This window comes from Geospiza fortis, unplaced genomic scaffold (assembly GCF_000277835.1).
Source record: "Geospiza fortis unplaced genomic scaffold, GeoFor_1.0 scaffold112, whole genome shotgun sequence".
In the NCBI taxonomy this organism is placed as follows: domain Eukaryota; kingdom Metazoa; phylum Chordata; class Aves; order Passeriformes; family Thraupidae; genus Geospiza; species Geospiza fortis.
The window spans coordinates 6,424,131-6,443,975 of record NW_005054298.1 but is presented as its reverse complement, the minus strand read 5'-3'; the positions used below and the strand labels follow the sequence as shown (position 1 = coordinate 6,443,975).

Here is a 19,845-nt window from a genome sequence, read left to right as displayed (position 1 = left end):
TCCTCTCTCCACAGGCCTTCACATCACCTCAGCTGAAACCACATGGGCAGCAGGAACAGATTCTACATTTAAAGTCCTTTTTCCTTCCTCAAGTGGCACCAAGCCCCTTTCTGTCACGTCCTCCCTGATGTGAGCTCACACTCCAGTGCAAACTACAGGATCACCTTAAGCCTAGCAAGGTCAAAGTTTGCAATGGCCAACAAGCATCAGGAGTATTTAGGGACTGATTCAACCCAAACCCTCAGCCAGCTGCATCCATGTGCTCCAGGTGGGTCCCGTGCAAGCCTGTGCCTTGACAGAGGCTCTGTCATGCTCTTCTACTAAATGTAAATGTTGAAAATAAGGGGAAATTACTCTCAAGTGACCCAATACCTTTTTAGGTAAAAAGGAACCCAAAGTAGTGACATCTCCATGTTACAGAGTGCCTATGGATTCCAGAGCACTTTGTATAATTGTAGGATAAACAGGTAGAAAAGAGAAAGATGAGAAAGAGGAGAAAGAGCCCAGGAGAAAAACAAGATGATACAGCTCCTGATATCCACACAAACAGTGAGAAAAATGGGATTAAATAGAGTTCTAACTGCAAATTGAGGTAATACCACTGTGTTGTGGTAGAGAGGGTCCTTTGCAGTGAAGAAATAGAAACAGGAGGTTAAATGTTCAACTATGTTTATAGGAAAAGTCATAGGTGCACATACCTGCATAGTGTAATTAGCCCCAGCTTTTATTAGACGCTTAATTAGCTCTGCTGAATGCTGGAAGTGAACTTTAGCTGCAAGAAAACATTTGATATTATTAGAAACAGCTACAGTAATATGAAATACTTATCTGTTACACAGCTTCGGCTGAAAATATTTCCAGGCTCTGTAATTACTGGATCTGAAGCTTTTTCCAAGGCCAGCCCCACCAGCAACAGGGTGCTACAGCAGAGGTTTTGGAGAAGGAGCAGAAAGCCCCAGGGGAAGCCACATTTGTCATTTAGTGAGGACTCCTCTGTTTACCCTTGATTTACACATACTGTGATAGCTTAAAGATGTGTAAAACCATTCTGTTTGAACATCATGGCATCTTCTAATTTGCTGGAAAGAAAGCATACTGCATTTTCTATTACACCCCACTCTTTAGGTAATGGACTTTCTGGAACCAATCAGTAACCTGATCTTTGTGTGGCAAAGCCATGATTACCATGTCTAACCCTGCAGAGTTTAGGCTGCAAGTGGTCTGGGCAGTGTCACTGGATGTGATATTGAGCAGGGCAGCAGAAAATCACACTGCCAGGCCAGAGCACCCAGCATTGCTGACATCTATCAAAGCCCCAGTCCCCTCCAGCTTAGTTCAGAGGGGAAGAAATTGCTGCTGTCTGTTGCAATCAGTAAAGCCTGAGCCCCTCATGCCTCCTCAGTCACCCAGTTTATTTTCAACCCTCCCTGCTGTGCTCTGGGGAGAAGCACTGGACAGGGTTTGCACCCCTCTGGTTGCACTTTGGATCCATAAGGTGGGTTTGGCAAGTCAGGGATGATGGGCTGGCACTGTGCCAGCTGTGCATGGGCGCTGTCACCTCAGCTCTTGCCACTGAGAGGCACTTATCCCTTCAGACTGAGTAAGAAACCTTGTGTTATCCCACATCCACCAGAAAATACTGGGGAATTAGGCACGTCAGTCTGTACAGAGCAGCTGTTTGCATCACTGTAATTTGTGCCTGCATCAAAGCTCATTCTTTAGACATCAGTTAAGAAAGTTCAGAAGAATACGCTGCAGTGAAATCTGCAATTACAAATTATCTCAATTCACACATCTTATGATTCCATCTAAACTGCTAGAACTTATCCTGTGTTATTCATTCTCTGTCTTAATCTACTGCTAAAAGTATTGGTGCTATTAAAAGGTTCTGTGTAGCTTCAGAAGGTTTGCAAGTACCTTGTAATTACTTAGATGAAAAGATTAACTTCCCATTTGGTGATGTACTTCACCAGCTGTACTGATAGTTCTGCAGAATTTGTATGAATTTAAGACATTAAAAATGTATGTTGTTCTATTAATAATTCATGTAATACCTTTCACTAGCAACACAGTGGTCCACAAGATTTAAATAAATTAGAACATACAGCACCTAAAAGGTGCAAATCCTCAGCAAAGAAAAGCATCTTTTCTGAAAACCAGTTCAGAGTTAGAATTGGCAGTTGAAACAAAAGAAAAAAATCCTATCAGACGGAAAAAGAAACTGCAAATGTACTTGCTAGGTGTGTGCCTCACCAGCTCTTCAACACCTGCCTATTAGAAGCTCTGACTCCAAATTAGCTGTATCTGTAAATACTTACCATCAGCTGTCCCATGAACTATTAGCAAATCCACTTCTTTTAAACCATGAAGATTGTGTAATACACTGGATGCCTAGTGAACAAACACACACAAAGCTGTAATTGAATTGAATTGAATTTTAAGAGTAAAATGGTCATTTTAAGTTACTCGTTTATGCTAACTTACCTGATAGGTAATTTCATCTTTTGATGGAATCCCAAGGTATCTTTCTGAAGCAGCTGATGCTGTAAAAATAAAATTTAAAAAAAAAAAAAAAACAAAAAAACAAATCAAAAAACCAAAACAACAAACCTTGTGAATTCCAAGTTATTTCTATTTTAAAAGTCATAATTTCTGACCTAGAGTCAGAAGATATTTAAGCCATGAAGTTGAGATGTTCATTTAGAGACAGAGAATGTACCATTTTGATGCACTATTTACACCAACCTTAAATAGTTAAAAAAGGAAATCAACCAAAAATCAGCTAACTGCCCTCACAAAAAAAAACCAACCCAACCCCAAACAACAATCAAAAAACCCAAACCCAAAAGAAAACACAAGCTAAACCCCAAAGAAAGTCTAACAGACCATTAAAGTAAACTGGTCTGGTTTCCTGTGTATCACAGCACCCAAAACTTCACATACAGAACCAAATAACCTGCGATTGAATGACAACATGGCTGATATTGTAGGGAATTCACTGCTAACCTTAAAGGATTCATTCCTAATAAAAGATTTGATTCATGCTGATATACATAAAGGATTCTTAAGAAATGAGGTAACTGCAAAATCAGTACTGTCAATAACACCAAGCCTGTTGTGGGTTTTGGTGAACTGTCCCAGTGTCAGCTTTACTTTCATTTAAAGAAGAGACCAAGACAGGTGAAATCTCACAAACATTGTTATGCTATCTGCCCTTAGTTAAAATAGAGCAGCTCCATAAATAAAAGGTCTTTTGAATAAAGTATCACACAGCTTTAGGGCAGGGATTACTCACCATATAACTTCATATCTGTGATTGGTGCCACCACAGCTCCACACTTGAAGAGCCGTTCACTGGATTTCAGGATCATTGATGTAATGTAGCCACCGTACCCCTAACAATGGGTTGGAAATTTTGGTTTATTTATTTCATTCTAGCAAAAATAAAGCTAAAGGCCACTGTGCTAATCCAGTGGTATAATTTTTATAGTTTAAGGTGCATTAACAATCTCATTGACCTGGTCATGACTTTGAATCTATGCAGTTAATGAGTATTGAACATTTCTTCACCATTTCCAAAGTCTAACACATCTCCCCTGGAATAGCTGATACCAGAAAGTCATGAAACCTTTTTGAAAGCTTTAACTTGAAACCACAGATTTTCTTGAAATGACACTGGCAATCCACTTCTGTACACCTGTAATCATTCTAGACTCACAGAAAATGGAATTCTGAATGCGGCACCTGGAATCAATGATTTACTCGTATATTACAGGCTCCTCAAATTTCTCTACTTGCCATCTGTTTTCCCTTCATTGGTACTGAAAAATTGGTATTTCTTCAAGGATTTTGTTGTTGTTGTTTTGTGTTTGGGACAACACATTTCAGGAAGACAAAATTATCCCATGACAGGGAAAATATAATGCAAACACCAGCTGATCCAAAAAAAAAATTATGCATCGAGTGCTTACAGTTTTCTCATGGACTTTTACAAATGCTGCCTGCTCCTGTTCATGTCTAAATATTTATTGAACAGATTACTTCTGTGGAAGAATGGCAATATTTGAAAACCCTTTAACCTTATTTAAGATATATAAGTAAAGAGGTTTCTTGTTCTCTGCAATCAACCCATATTAAGGGATGGACATATTGAAGAAAATACCAAATAGGAGTTGGATTTTCAAAAGAAATGTGTGGGAGTCTGAGTTGTTCCTTTTCCATAGGAATTTCAGCCCAGGAGGCCAAGAGCCATCCAGATCTGTTCACGAGCAGGAGCAGATTTCACCTAAGACAGAATTTCTGAGTGGGCACCTGTAATTTGTATAATTCAAAGAGCTTAAAAGAATAGCAACTTTCCTCTGCCTCTGGGTTTTCTCTGCTTTTACTTTTGTTTAATATTCTGTTTGTGTCTTGCCCAGTAGCTCCACAGCACAATTTTAATCCAAGGATAGGTATTGCCTGGTTATTTATTATTTATTCCATGTTTTCATTAAGAGCTTGTTTAATTCTCCTGAGAGTTTCTTCCCTTTGTGCCTGTGTCCTTCCTTCCAGCCAGGCTTTCCAGGACAAAAACATTACAGAGTGAGTTATTTATAAATTCCTAGAAGCATTTCACAGTGACATTGCTATTCCATATGCCCTGATGCAAGAACATGTGCTGCCTCACTCACCTGCTGGGTTTCTGGGGTTGCAGCCTAATTGCCACATTTTCAAGAAAGACGTTGGCTGTAGAATTGCAACTTATTTTTAAACTCTCTTTTCACTTCCCTGAATAAAACCACAAACTCCATGGAGCCACACTTGGCTGTCTAACAGCTCAGGCCCTTGGATCAGGCATCACTTAGGCTTGCACCCCTCAGAGAGATAAGCAAGGGGGTACTGGCAGATTGCCTGGTAATTTTCCCCACTATGCTCTTCTGGACAGTCTTGTTACTCTTGTGCCTCACTGACATCACCAATTGTGACAAGAATTTTACTTCTGTGTAGCTCTGAAACCTCTTAGAGAGCTTCCTGAAAGTGTACATGTCCAGTTTTATGAGATCAGCACTAAGCCATTCCAAAGCCAACTTATTTTCAAGCAAAGTGCATATTCTGCTTCCATCAGTACAGCAAATTTAATGCATAGAAAGGAAAAAAAAAATCCCTATCACATTCTTGTATGTGATATAAAATAAATGAGTTTTAAAAAAGATTTTTAATTGACTCTAAAACATGCAGAGTGGAGGAAAAATACAATTAACCCTAAGAAGTTGTTAAATATGTTTTTATTGTTAATTATAAAATTGACTTTTAAATTTTATGGTTTTCTTTTTCTTTTGACAGTAAAAAAAACAACTCTGAAAGGTTAACTTAGAAAGGGGAAATTTCCCTGAATTCAAAGCAGTGTTGAAAGCTTATTGAATTTCCCACTCTTCATTCCTCAGCACCACTTTCAGAAAATAAATGCAGGAACATGGCAATCAATAACATTTTGTGAAAGAGAAGAGAATTTGGGGTAGGTCTTGGCAGATACGTAAAGCCATGGTTACAGGCATGATCTTCAGTAACTGTCTCATCACATCACTCTTAGGAAAAAAGATACTGACGAATCTCTGGCAGAAAACAAGTGGGAATTTTCAAGTAGCAATGAAGAGAACTTCTGCAGGCAGAAACAAGCAATTCTGGCTGCTCAGGGATTTAATTCCAGAAACAGTATTTTCAATCAAAGGATTGAAAGAGGAAGAGGATATGGAGAAACGTTGATGCTTCTATGCCTGTGTACTTTCACATACATTGGTAACAGGCATTAAAACCTGAATAGAAGTGTGTGCCACGATCACCTGGTGCATGAAATTGGCCCTGCTTGTACATCCTCAGCTGGAAAATCTCTGGCTTCTCCCTTACAACCCAAATATTGGCTTTGACCCATTCTCGCAGTGAGAGTTTCTTTCTTAGCTCAAGGAGTGCAGCAGGCGCTCAGATCTTTGAGGAAGGTCATGTTCATGTGAAATGTTAATAACAGTCACAAACATCAGCCAGTCCTCAAAATGCTACCATGCAGGAGGTAAATGTCAATCTCCTCATCCTGCATCCAGACAGGCCGAGACATACAGGTTAAATGACTTGCCTGAGGCTGTGCAGCAGCTCAGCAGCAGAGTGAGAACTAAGGCACTTCATGGAGAAACACATGCTGCTCTTAAAAGTGACGATTGGGGCGTTCTTGATCAGGGTTTGCTACTGCTTTGAGCTCAAAGGCAGAAAACAGCTTCATGTTTAATAAAAAAAACCAACTTAACAAATTTAAACGCTTGCACAAGCTGGTTCATGGATGAAACAGCAGTTGTGGGGTGCTTCTAATTGCTGCCTTTTAATAGCCATCAGTAAAATGCTGTTTAATTTGCTACTAAAAGTCGAGCCTTTGCCTCGTATCTCATGCTAGGGGCAATGATACACAGCTGATAAAACAGCAAAGGCAAGATTTCTCACTGGTGCAACAAGGAGCTTGCTGACAGTACCACAGGGTAGGTGCTCAGCTAAGCTCAAGGGTCAATAAAACATTCAGATATAAAACCTGTACTTTATAGGACAACATTGTCAATTTAACTGCAGCCCAAATATAAAACTGTAACAAACAAGCTTTCACAAAACCCAAATCCCTATTAAAAATTTCTAAAGAAAGAAGAAAGTAGAATTTTTAACAAATACTTTCTCCTTCAGATTCTGAAATGCAAATAGTGTTATATCATAAAACTGATTTTATTGATTTAAATACCTGTCCTGATGAAAAAAATACTGTACAGAACAAAGAGTAAACAATGGATGGCTTTTCCCCCTGCTTTAATAACTAAAATTGTCTTTGGAAAATATACAAATATATTTGTTTATGAACTGACAGCACTTTCTTAAAGAATCAGGTTGATATAGCCTGCTATTTTTGCACATTACCTTTCCAAATATGCCCAGTCTCTTAGGATCAATGAAGGGCTGTTTCAGAAGTGATCTGAAAGGAAAAAAAGTTTCTTTTTTAATTTTGTCAAAGTAAAATGGTGGATTTTACTTTCTGAATATAGTATGTAAATAACATTATTTGTGTATTAAGGAATTGCCATTCTCAGGTAGGAGAAGAAATTACATCCATGCAAGTAGTACTGCACTGGGAAATGTGATTTGTTTCCTAATTCCTTTTTCATAAGGCAAATAGTTGGTGTTTGGCCAATGTCACCTAATTTAGATCTCTGAATTTAAGCATCTTGTCTAAATTATCCATTTACATCTGCTTTTCAGTTAATGGAGAGAAGAGAGATACCCTTTAGCATTCCTACACATGTTGGAAACTTCTCTCATTCTGGGGAGGGTCATCCCTCAGAAATGCCAGGATTTTCCACTGACTAGAGCTTAAATGACTGGCTTTGACCAGGTGCCTAGCACCAGCTAAAGGAAGGTAAGATGAATGGAACTTCTTGAATCTAGATAATTATACAAATAACTAATTCTCTCATCAAGGCCATTAATCATCTGTGGTGAATTTCATACAGAAAAGACAGAATAACCTGAGGGGGAATATCAGACACAGCTGCTTATTCATGGAATGGGTGAAGCATACAGAAAAGACAGAATAACCTGAGGGTTATTCATGGAATGGGTGAAGAACTGACCCCTTTCAAAAGAAGAAAAAATATCTGGCTTAAAATGTCTTTCCCTGGGAAACCCCAGGAAAAATCCATCCAGACCTTGGTATGAGCCACTTTGACATGTGCACCCTGAGTAAGGAGTGCTGTCCAAGATATGCATGACTACTCCACAGACAGAAATTACTCTTTTCTGCAGCTGGTAGAATTATATCAGTCTAAAAATGATAATGCAAATGAGAAATAACAGGCATTTGCCAAAATGCTCTCATTTCTACCACAGAGTTCTGGAGTAATTGCACAAAGCAAATGGAGTTCTAGTGGTGTAAATGAGAGCAATATCCTATGGTATAGACCTAAAATATTGTAACACAAATGTATTTACATCTTAATGTGGACAGCAAGAAATTTACCTATGGAATATAGACCAATATGATTTAGCTCAGGTGGCATATTTGGATTGCACAGAGCAGGACAGCTCTATCAAAGAGAAGCACCAACTCAAAGAAAACCCCAAAACCACCTCTTTGATTTTTTACTTGCTGTTTGTTTGAAGGATTAAAGTTTCAAAATTTGCAACTGCATTAAAAACCAAACATGAACAATGCAGAGAAAACATTCTGGGCAGTTTTAGTCCACGTGCTCATTCATCCAGGTGGAGGCAGGGTGAAAGACAAGAAGAGTTTGCACATACGTACTCTACAGCTGCTATTTGGTCCTTCACTTCCACTGATCCTAAGCACCGATGGACCTCCTGTAGGATCTTGAGGCCTTGAAATCCACTCCCTCTGCCATCAAATCGAGCTACGATGACATTATCAGAGTTGACAAGCACTGAGTCCCAGTCAATGTGAAACTTATCTGTAACCAACTGGCTGCCTGGAGCTTCATCACTGCAAATACCAACACACCAGACACAAACGAAGACTATTGACAATGTGATGCACTGTGCCGAGCTCTGATATTTTATTTAGCCTGCGTGGCAGAGTTCAGTTGGTTATGCAACCCTGCTGAGCTACTGTCACTTCCATCAATACCATCCCATTAGGGCTGCAAGCCCTGCAGCAAAAGAATTTCTTTAACTTTATAACCATTGTGCTGAGGTGCTGCCAGTACCTGCATACACTTTGCTGAAGGACACAGAAGATTAAAGCAGGTAGTGCTGCTTATAATAAAGTGAAGGAAAAAAACCCAAACACAACCACTAATGGCTAGCTCAGTTCTGGGAAGGCTCATGCAGAATTTGTAAAGTCTCACTGAACACACAATGAGGTAAATTCATTCAGCACCCTGATTACCATTTTGTAGGATATATAATACTATTAAGAAGGATGTCATCTGAGAAAACAAAAATAATTGCATTATTGTATTCTTGAATAGATTTTTTGAAATATAGTACAAAGAAGACTAAAGCATACACTGGAGAAAATTCTATTTTCTCCATCAAAATTCATACAAGGAATGGATGCAGGCAGGAGTGATAAGTCTATTTTATGACAAAAAAAAAGGTGGTTTACAGCACAAAAGGTGAAATAGAATGGGAGAATGCAGTTTCTAGAAGAACAATAAGATTTTCCATTGAAGCCAAATACACTATTTTCCTTACAAAGAAAATAAAATGTCAGTTTTAAAAGGGAAGTTTGTCATTATCTTCCCCCAAGATAAACACAGAATAAAAGAACAGGCTACCATGAAGTTGTACAAAATGCAAAATAGTTCTATGCGGGCTGCATCTGCCAGTGGAATGCAAATTACAATGTAAAAGTGTCTGTGCTGGCTGTATGGAAATTAAATTGGATGGTCTGTGGGAATATCCTGTCTAAGGTGAAAGAAAGATGAAGACAGAAATTATTATTTTGCCAAATAGACTTATGTAAACCCTGGGGAGGAAAGAGAGATACAATATCCTCCAGTAAGTCCTGTCTTATAAATACAATAATATGCTGATTCAGTATCTGGCTTTGGCTGTGGACAACACAGACCATCTTCAAGGTAATCACTCAGTTAATTAGCAAGCACATGATGAGTGTGTGTGTTCTCAAATTCAGTCAGACCTATCTATTCAGTTGCTATCTCATGTACTGAAATCAGGATTACTTGGTAACAGACTCAGCCACACACAACATATTATGCTTGATTTACCATTATCTTGCACATCAGGTTTATACTTGGCTTTCTAAAAAGAAAAGAAGGGTATTTTTTTTGTGTGTGTTTTTAACCAATTCAGTTGTGATTATACTAATTACTAACATTGTGAAGCAATGAGTCTGGAAATACTGTCAAGTAAGCTCTGCAGAAAAGTATATACTCAGGAAGCATATAATCATTATTATTTGCAATAAGGAGCAGAACAATACTTCCCATATCTGCTCATTGCACAGAGCAAGGTTTTAAGAAGCACTACACATTGACACAGATGTTTTCACAAAGTATTTATCATTACTTCCAATGTAAGTATTTATCATTACTTCAAATGAGCCTCAGACCAGTTACAATTATTTGTAAGTTATTCCAACTTTCCACAATAATACACAGGAATATCCATGTTTGACCAGGTAACTTTACAACAGATTAATACATTCCACACAAGTGAAAACATTATGAGTCAGCCTGCTTTCCTCCCTTTAAATATGAGAACAAAACTAACACAGTGATCAAATTTGATTTATACATGTTCTATATCTAGGTTATACATACATCTGCTGGATATAGATATCTATATGTAATATTTCTAGACACTTAGGAATAGGAGAAGCACCATTACACTTATAAGCCCTTCTCTAAGCCAGAAACTGCTTAAAACCAAAAAAGTGTTTTAAATCAAAGTGAATTCCTCCAATAAAAAAGGAACAACAAACAGAACCTCAGCAAGTTTCTCAGGTGAGTGAGAACTGACAGTGTTGGTTTCTTAAGGTCTTTTTGGAGGTCATAGCTGGGCTACTTTTGGGCTCAGAGTTTAAACACCACATACTGTCCAGCCCTGCATGATGGATTGTTTGATGTATTGCTTTAGGAAGCAATTTTCCAGTGGCTAGTTTATTCTAAGAATGTTCATATAAATAGTCTGTGATAAGCATTTAAAGTTATTTCCATTGAGGTACATCTCAGAACTCCTATTAGCACCAAAAGGTCTCTTTACTCTTCAGTTGCCACTGTAAAATGATACTGAGCATCTGAGGTGTGCTTCTGTCCTCCACAGAGAGACAGTAGACACATATTTCCCAATATTTGCATTATGCCTGTCTATATTGCTTATAGTCTTTTAATGGCTTGTTTTCAAAGCTGCACAAAAGATTCACTTTCCAACCCTACTGCCTCATCTTGCTATCAGTCCTGAGAGTGCATTCACTCGGGGCATAAACATGTTTGACTCTTTGTGCAAGGCCCAAAACTTTCATCAGTTCAAAATCAGGTCAACCAACCCCAACTTATGACCAAAATATAAAAAAAATAAGTAAACAAATAAACCCCCCTCAAATACCAGGACGATCTTTTCACCGATTCAGTTTTACAATATCAACTTACTTATTGGACAACTTTAAATGGCATTAAATAATAGATACTGATATTTAAGATACATTATCTACACATTTGAAGGAATGAGGTTAATTATGATCAAGGCAAAATAAAGAATGATTATCAGCTCTGATTTTACTACCCAGATTAAATGCCAGAGTCTTTACTTAATCATTTCCTGTGTATTACCAAGAAGAGTATCTATCTTCCAACTTTTTTAATGAGTAAGGTGAACCATAATGAGGAAATCAAGGATTTGAAATTTAAACTTTGATCTTAATTATATAGAAAAGAGATGGTAATCACTTTTTCAGGCAATTACCGTGCAGCTCTCTAATATATAGTTACACTGTGTGTATTACATCAGAAGGAAACTGAGTGTGAAACATTATCAGTGGTTTAGGAGAACAAATGGAAGAAAGGAAAGTGTTTTAATCTATTTAACATTTTATGGGCTACTCATCACAATTCTAGAAAGAAAAAGAGCGCCAGCCAACATAACTGGTTTCTACATGAGATCTGTTAGACAGCCCAGCCATCCAGATGGACATAAATTTTAACACAGCAATGTAATGACCTACTATTTGAGTACTGCAGCTTGCTTTGCAGCTGCTAATGGATGAATGTTCATGCAATCTTTATGCTGATAGTTACAGCATGATCAGGTCCTGGTCCTTAAGCAGAGCTTAAGGATGTCTACATGGAACTGTACTCAGTTCACACCCAGCTATCACACCAGGACCAGATTTGTTTGGTACAAGCTTCTTTCCAGGATTCAGCCTTAACACTCAGGCATCTGGGGGCTATGTGCTGGAAGTTCAAATTTACCCGCAGACATCCCTGCATGAATACAGAAGCCTTTTCATAGTCATGCACCTTTGAAATGGCTACTAGCTTTCAGTGATTTGAAAAGAATCCCAAATACAGATCGCACCAAACATCATCCCCATAATAAAATCACTCATCACCTGCCTCTCTTCCTCCCTTTTTTCTCCTTTTCCCTCTTCAAAGTGCAGTGCTACTGAGATGGGAAAGCAAACACCTCTTCTCTGCTAATACTCCACTTTTCTGTTCTTGTATCTGCTGGATTTCTATTTCTAAGTGCATGTTTCCTGGATCAAGATGTTTTATATAATCTCCTTTCCAAAAAAATGGACATACAATCAAACCAACATTCTTACCAAGGACATTGATAAGCACTCATTTTCAAAGGTTTTTCTCTCAATAGCTGAAGTATAATGATAATCATACCATGGCTGAGAATGGAAGAAGGAAAGCAGGGGCAGCTGAACAGTGCAAAAGACAGCACTTGTTATCAGCCCCCAGTTCTCATCTAACTCTGGTGGCAGTAGGAACAGGGTGTTTCTCTATCAGTCCCAACAGTACCACTCTGGGACTCAGGAAAGTCAAGTATCTGGGAAATTATATCATCTACACAACTAATCAACATTCCCTATAAAAGCTACATGCTCTCCTTGGACCTGAATACTTTTCTCTTTTTTTTTGAAAGTAGTACTTCTGATCATGAAATAAACCTTAGGATGTCAATTTGGAGTTGTGTAGGTCAAGAAATTACCCCCTATATACCCACAGATATCCAACAGTTCTTTCTCAGGAGCTAGACAGAATTTATTAGGCTCAAATAATCATCCCACAAGGGAACCTCCCATAACTTCAGTGACAGTTTGCAGTTTTATATTTCATTTGGGGACCTCTTTAATAGAAAAAGGGATTGCTGGCAACCTTAGCTTTAAGTCTGTAAAAAGCTGCTGAAGAAATACAGCTTAATGTAACTTCTTTTTCTTTTAGGGAAAAGGAGGACACAAAACATGCTACAGTACATGAGCCAGGACATATTTAAAATTTTCAGTTTCATACTTTCACTAGTGTATAGGGTTTTCTAGAAATAGCCCCTGTTAAAGCTAACAATGAGAATTCAGTATTGCAAAGAACCTGACCTAAAAGAAATATAGTCCCCATACTATAAATGTAGATATAACAATCTGTATTCATAAATTGATGGCTTTCCTTTCTATCCCACATGCCTAGCATAAAAAACCCCAAAACAATTATAAAACATAACCATACATCATGACTTGGCCACATTATTTGCTCACTGGGTACCAACAACTTTGGGAAGTTTAAATTCAGACCCTGACTCAATACTCTTCTCACTTCTTTCAACTCTTGATCTTGAAAAACAATTCAAAATCGTATTTTCTTTGGCTTTTTTTTTTCTTTTTCTTTTCCTGTAATTTCTGGCCTTGGACTTGTCAGGTTTCTGATCTTTCCCTTCTGTCTTCTCTAGGTTCTATACGAGTTTATAACCCCATATTTTCCCACAGCTGTATATGGCAGATTATGTATTTTTCTGGGATACTTGCAAAGGGAAGCGTTGCACTGCTTACACCTTCGTGTTTCCCTGCTCTCAGAAACAGGAATAAGCACAAGTGTTTGCAAGTCCCTGCAGTGCTGCTGGGGTCAACTCACAGAGTCAGTTTGCCTTTGGCACTTGTATAAGAACTGCTTAAAATATAATCATGCCTCTGAGATCATGCTGCAAAGATGAAATAAAATCCATGTGTCCTGTTTCTTCACAGGGAAGAAAAATATGTTCATGAGCCAATTAAAGCAGAGAGCTTCCACAACTGCAGATAATTACAACTGAAAATTCTGAGTTTTAAAACACAAACTGGGCTTAGAAATAAGCAGGTTTGTGCCTTTCTGTCGTGTTATCTGATCTGAGCAGAAGAATTTGGGATCATTCAGCAGCTCAGGTCTGTAAACACCTCACATCCAAAAATGAGGATCTGTGCTGTCACTGAGGGAAGATCTGCTCCAGGTGACACAGCTCAGTAACTTGGCATTTTCATCAATTTAGCAGCACACTCCCACATGTCTGTTACTGAAATTCACATCAATTCTTTCCAGCTGGGAAAGAAGCAAGGTAGGTCCAGGAAAGCTCTCTCCACCCACGCTGAGTTTGGGTGGAGACAGGAGTGATGCCCTGAGCTCGCCATCACCGCTTTCCCAGGTAGGCTTCAAGCAGTCTCATGACTCTGTTCTTTTCCTCTGCTACACATGTGCAGACACAACTTAAAGGCTGACTCTCCCTACAAGAAACACACACTCCATCTCCTTTTAAAGGAACACCACAGGTTTCCAGGGAATACCATTCTCCTCCCATGCAGCTTTTCTACAAAAATCCACAGACTTTGGATCATGCCTATCATGCCTTCAACCACTGAAGATCAAAAAGTAACTTTTATTTCATTCTGGAGTTCCTAAAAGTAGTTTTGCTTTATGCATCTCAACTGAGCCCCTTCTGGAAGGTCTACTCATTTCTCTCAGGGATAAAAAGGAGAACATGCTCTGAGGGAGATGCTCTGTGGGCAGGATCAGTAAGAGTCCAGGAAACACTGCAGGACTACTCAAAGCTACACCATCAGAAGCACCAGTGCCTCCCAAACATGAAAGTACAGCAAAGCACAGTCAGGTTTGACTAGCACAAAAAACCCCAGGCATCTCTACCAGACAGCACCTGTCACAAAATCTTCCCAAGAACAAGCCCTTTAATTTCTCAAATCCATGAGATATTTTTTCCTACAAAAGGTAAAAACCAAAGAAACAAAAAAAAACCCACCTAATTTCAGATTTAAATCTTTTCCATGAAGCACTTTTTTATTATTTTGAGTGATTCCAAATGGATACTTACATTATTAATAGAAGGGCATACTGGTTTCGATCCGTGAAATCTTTTGGCAGTGACAACTGTAAAGGGAATTCTTTTAAGAAAAGAGCAAAACATTAAAGGCTGGTAGTTACACAGATGAAAAACAGTAACATTGAAACAAAGCTTTTGGCTTGCTAAAATAACATTTTGCCAATTTACCGTAATCCTCAATGTGAAGCATTTTGATTTCAGTCTTGTAATTCTTTTTCTTAAGAACAACTTCTTTCAACACAGGGTTATTTTCCAAAATATAAAACTCTAGAAAACAGGAAGAAAAACCATGTTGAAAGGCATGGAGAATCATCACACCAGAGATAATATCAAGATTCACAGATTTTTTTTAAAAAAAGGACAAATAAGCAATAATCTTGCAAATTAATCTTGCAATTAATCTCGTAAATTAATTCCTTCTGTAAATACTTTTTTTATAATGCAACTACTTTTCAATTCAAAAAGATGCACATCCAGTTCAGTTTTCTGGCTTTGGAGGGCTTTGTTTTCATTATGCACTACCAAGGAAATTTCTGATGACCAACATGAACATCACCATCTCTGGCAAATCCTAAGAGCAGCTGCAGCAGCACGAGGCTGCTCTACTGGGCAATACCCTAAGCCTCATGCAGGCATCCTTTTCCCCAATAATACCTATTCCAAGGCAACATTTAGCCAGCACAGATAAATGTGGTCACTTCAGCCAAGAGCAAGATCATCAGCTTGGTTTAAAGCTGCAGACTAATTTGAGGCAACCCTTCTACACATGAAAGAATGGCTAATTTGTTGTGGTTTTGGGCTTCTTTTAACTCAAATTACCGATCTTGCTTCCAAAATTTAGATTTTTAAAATTAAATAATAAACTCTTCACTTAGGGCCAAAACAGATAATCTGAGGAGAATGCTTGTTCTGGGCAGTCAACCAAAATGGTATAATTATAGTCTGAGGATGGAATAATTGAAATAATCCTTAATCATTCCTTTATGAATTGAAGAGGATAATCTCATCTTGCACTCAAACACTAATGTTAAATTATCTCTCTTATTATTTAGATTTTTGTTGTTACAACAAACAACATCCCTCTATCCTGACTTGCTTTATTTTACTCTAAGGGCCTGCACATAAATCTCAATTTCAGTAATTCACACTCCATAGTACTTTAGATGCAGGTAATAAAGAGCAAAAGCCTGCCTACACAGAAATGAGGAGCTCCACACAAGTCTAAAATGCATTTATTCGAGCAATAGCTCCCCTTTACTGAGCTGGATAAAACTCCCTGCCCTGGGTGTCCTGTGGAACTGGGCTTTGCAAACACAAACAATGGCATTTAAAAAAAGGGAGGGAAAAAAAAAGGAAACTAAAGTGCAGGTATTAATTAACACTTCATAGCATGGCACTGTTTATCAGGATGGTACTTCAGCATGCAAGATTAGCTCCATTGAACAGTGACTAGCCCAGGACAAAGGGGATACACAGAGGTACAGTTCAGGATTTCTGGATTCTGGGAAAAATCCTGAGGATAATCCAATTAATGACATGAGGATTTGTAAGAGTTGGTTTAGTGCTTTTGAGTGAAAAGTTGTCCCCCATTCCTGTAACCCACACTTTCATGCTAGTGGAGTCACAGTGGAGCTGGAGGTGGCAGAGATGTTACCTCTGCTGTGCCACCAGGAAAATTCAACTGCTGAAGGACAGTCTTCCACTAAAAAGCACCTCAGCAGCCAAGAAGCAGTAACAGTAAATATTGGCATCAATATACAAGAAAATAATGAGTAAAACTTGAAAATAGAGGTATAGAATACCCTCCTAAAAAGCCTTTATTATTGGATTTGTCTTCATTGAAAATGTCAGTGGAGTTGTTGTTCTGGTTTGAGAAATAGAAGAGAAGGACTAAATCACCATATGTAGGTCAGCTTTTATGATCAATCATCCCAGGACTGTACCTGACTTCAACATAATTGAATTGTAACTTTAAAAACATCTCTAAAAACACAGAAGGTGTACTGCAATGGAAGCATGATCTACATAGGAAGTGAAAAGGATGAAGACCAACCTGCCATCTAATTTACTCAAGTGTAAACAGAAGATGAGTCACATGCATTAGGTCCAAAAGATATCTAAAAATCTGGAAAAGTTTTAGGATTCACTACTTTCCTTACCATTTGCTGATGTGGATGTTGCTAAAAGGTAATTAATAGCACTTTATATGAATTAGTTTTCATGTACTTGCAAGACATTTTCATGTGCTTTCTTTCCCTTCTCCCACACTCCCCAAAAAAATTAGGGATGATAAAAAACCCTAGTTATTTCATAAGGTATACTCACTTGCAGTATTACTTGTCCTGTGCACACTTACAACTGGAACGCCTGGTCCTGTTTTGAGGAGAGGAGAAAAACAGAGGAAGGGTGAGGTACTTTGTACTGGGAACCAGTTACCACACCAGACAGCATCCTGGAAGCTCCATACACACAATTCCCTCCAAGCACAGCAGGAACTCCACTGGTACCTCTTGGAAATGACACAGGCTGGGCTACAGTTCCAACAAAGTGTGAAACAGACACTGCCTTCTGCCTGCTCAGCAGCCCAGACCCTGCATCCAGAATGAGCACTGCTTTTTTTTCTTTAATAATGTCCATGTTTTAATTTTAAGTCATGACTAAAAAAATATGGATGCACTTAATGGTACTGTTTAAAATATAGCAGTTTGACAGGTTGACTGGGAAATTAATTAATGATAATATCCACTTATTTGGTCTATGAAAAAACTATAGATGTGTTGAAAAAATATATTTCACATTATTATCTGTTTAAGAAGCTCCCTTGGTATGCCAACTCTGCAAAACCAACAGCATCACAGTTAAATCTATATGAGATGTAGTCTAATCCTATTTCACATACTTTATTTTCACTGCACCACTAAGAAACTAAAAACAAGGAATAATTCTTCATGCCAACAGCTACTGTGCAAATGCATAAGGTGGCATGTGAAACTGGCATGACCAAGCATTCAGCATACTCAGAAATGGCTCAGTCTGCTGTCCCTGCTCTGAAATCCCCACCAGTGTAAACCTGCAGAAGAAAATCCTGTGTCCCCACCCCCAACATGGAATTTACACATCAGAAGCTCTGTGTTACCTCAGTGCTTAAATTACAATCATTCAGTCACTATTGGGTGATGAAGAACAATACAGAAAAGCTGAAGTCCCTGAGGACCCCATGGCAGATGAAGGCATGGACCCTTTGAAATTAGGAGACACAACTCTCTTTTTGAGGAAAAAAACCAATTCCCTTTGAGAGTGAAGAGACAGAGCTTAATTTATGTATTTTGAGAGGTTGTCTCTCTCAATTAATTATGGCATGAGTCTAGGGAAATGTAAATACCTGAAATAAATAGCATGATGACATTCACTGTCTTCACTGAAGATTTTTATCAGTTTCATTCTCTCCCTCAAGGGGGACAATTGACAAAATTCTTTCAGGTAGACTGTTGACAAATCACAGCTTTCTGCCTTAGCTCTCTGAGAAGATAATTTCATAAGATGTCTCTTTTGCTTTGGTTTGTTTTTATTTCCAGTTCTTTTAACTCCTGAATTTGCCATTTTGCTTTCAATTCTTATTTAAGAAAGACCATTTCTGAGGAGGGAAGCACCAGCATTTTCCAGTCTATCTTTATTTGTCATACTAAAAAATGGAAGGATGATGACATTTTGAAAAAAGTGAGATTGTAGTAGATTAAAATGCTGATCAGAGAAAAAAAAGGACAAATTTGTGTCAGAGATATTGTGTTACAGTGCATCAGAGCAAAGCACAACACTTGGATTTCCCATTGACCTCCTATCACTAACCCCAAAGTCACAGCTTATTTCCTGCTGTATAAAAGGAGAGAAACAATTACTCCCTTTCCAAACTATCTTATTTGAGTGGAGAGAAAAATATCTTGCTAGAGTTTGTGAAGTGCCAAAGGAAAAATCCCCAAGCAATGTGGAAAATAAGTGCAAAGGATGTGCTTGCCAAAACTGAGAAGCTGAGGAGCCAGTCCTCCACCTACCAGGCAAGAAATAACTCCTCACTCAGGAGAGTCTCTGGAGAAGGATACAGCTGGTAAAATGAGAGAGATCTCCTGGCTGAGGGAAACTAAGAAGGAAAAACAATCCTAATAAAGGTGCTTGTGGGTGAACAGGAGGTTGAAGAATTGCAACTTATACAGATAGAACCAGTCCAGAGTCCCCCAAGGGTTTTTCTGGGCAAATTGCTTTCGTAACAATTGGGTGAAGGCTTTTTGCTGTGGGAAAATGAGTGTGTATGCACACAGCAGATGTGCCATTTGTCTCCTCAAAGCAGTTAGCTCATAGTCTCACAAGCAGAAGAGTTTTGATGCCAGTTCTGTGGTGACCTTGCCACCAGTGTTGACACTTCCAAATGCCCAGCCCAGCCCAGGGCCCGGGCACTCCACAGGGGCCACGCTGCTGCTCTACCTGCCAAGCTCTGAGGAAACACAGCAGAACACCCTGAACAACTCCCAGCCAGTATAAACTCCACATTAATGTTAGAGGCAGAAAAAATTAATTACAGTGGTTTAGCATCCCTGCCCAACATCTACAGCTCAGGGTAGTCTACTGCAACTCAGTGAAGTGCAGGTTTAATCCTGGGAGGATGATCTACAGCCTTCCCAGCTCAACCACAGAACTGCCAAAGTCACTGAAAGTCATGAGCTTGTGAGTAATCACATGCACAACCTCCTACTGGCATCCACATTTTTATATCACAGAAGCACATTAAAAATTACAGGCTGAATATATTTTGCTAAAATAGTAACAAGATGCTTTTGGACCCCGGCACATTGCTGATTCAGGGCGAAAAACTCTTCCCAATTTATCAACCCTCTCTCCTGCAAGAATCTGAGATTTAACCCATAGGGATTACGTCAAGCACAAGGGAAAACTCTGCCTAAAGCATGAGGAGCTCATTACTCAGAGAAGGACCTCAAGATTAGCTCC

The 19,845-nt window shown here is 38.7% G+C and overlaps 1 protein-coding gene across 1 annotated transcript in view; it reads right to left on the bottom strand.

Annotated features, from left to right (window-relative positions):
• Nucleotides 1-19,845, bottom strand: part of DPP10 (dipeptidyl peptidase like 10) — a 202,318-nt gene that overhangs the window by 2,928 nt on the left and 179,545 nt on the right. Inside the window, exons 16-24 of the mRNA XM_005415744.2 lie at nucleotides 17,173-17,220; nucleotides 15,016-15,114; nucleotides 14,839-14,908; nucleotides 8,306-8,500; nucleotides 6,925-6,979; nucleotides 3,296-3,395; nucleotides 2,485-2,543; nucleotides 2,319-2,391; nucleotides 699-772 (exon numbers count right to left, since the gene is read on the bottom strand). Of these exons, the coding sequence (XP_005415801.1) occupies nucleotides 699-772; nucleotides 2,319-2,391; nucleotides 2,485-2,543; nucleotides 3,296-3,395; nucleotides 6,925-6,979; nucleotides 8,306-8,500; nucleotides 14,839-14,908; nucleotides 15,016-15,114; nucleotides 17,173-17,220 (773 nt within the window). The remainder of the gene's footprint in view (nucleotides 1-698; nucleotides 773-2,318; nucleotides 2,392-2,484; nucleotides 2,544-3,295; nucleotides 3,396-6,924; nucleotides 6,980-8,305; nucleotides 8,501-14,838; nucleotides 14,909-15,015; nucleotides 15,115-17,172; nucleotides 17,221-19,845) is intronic.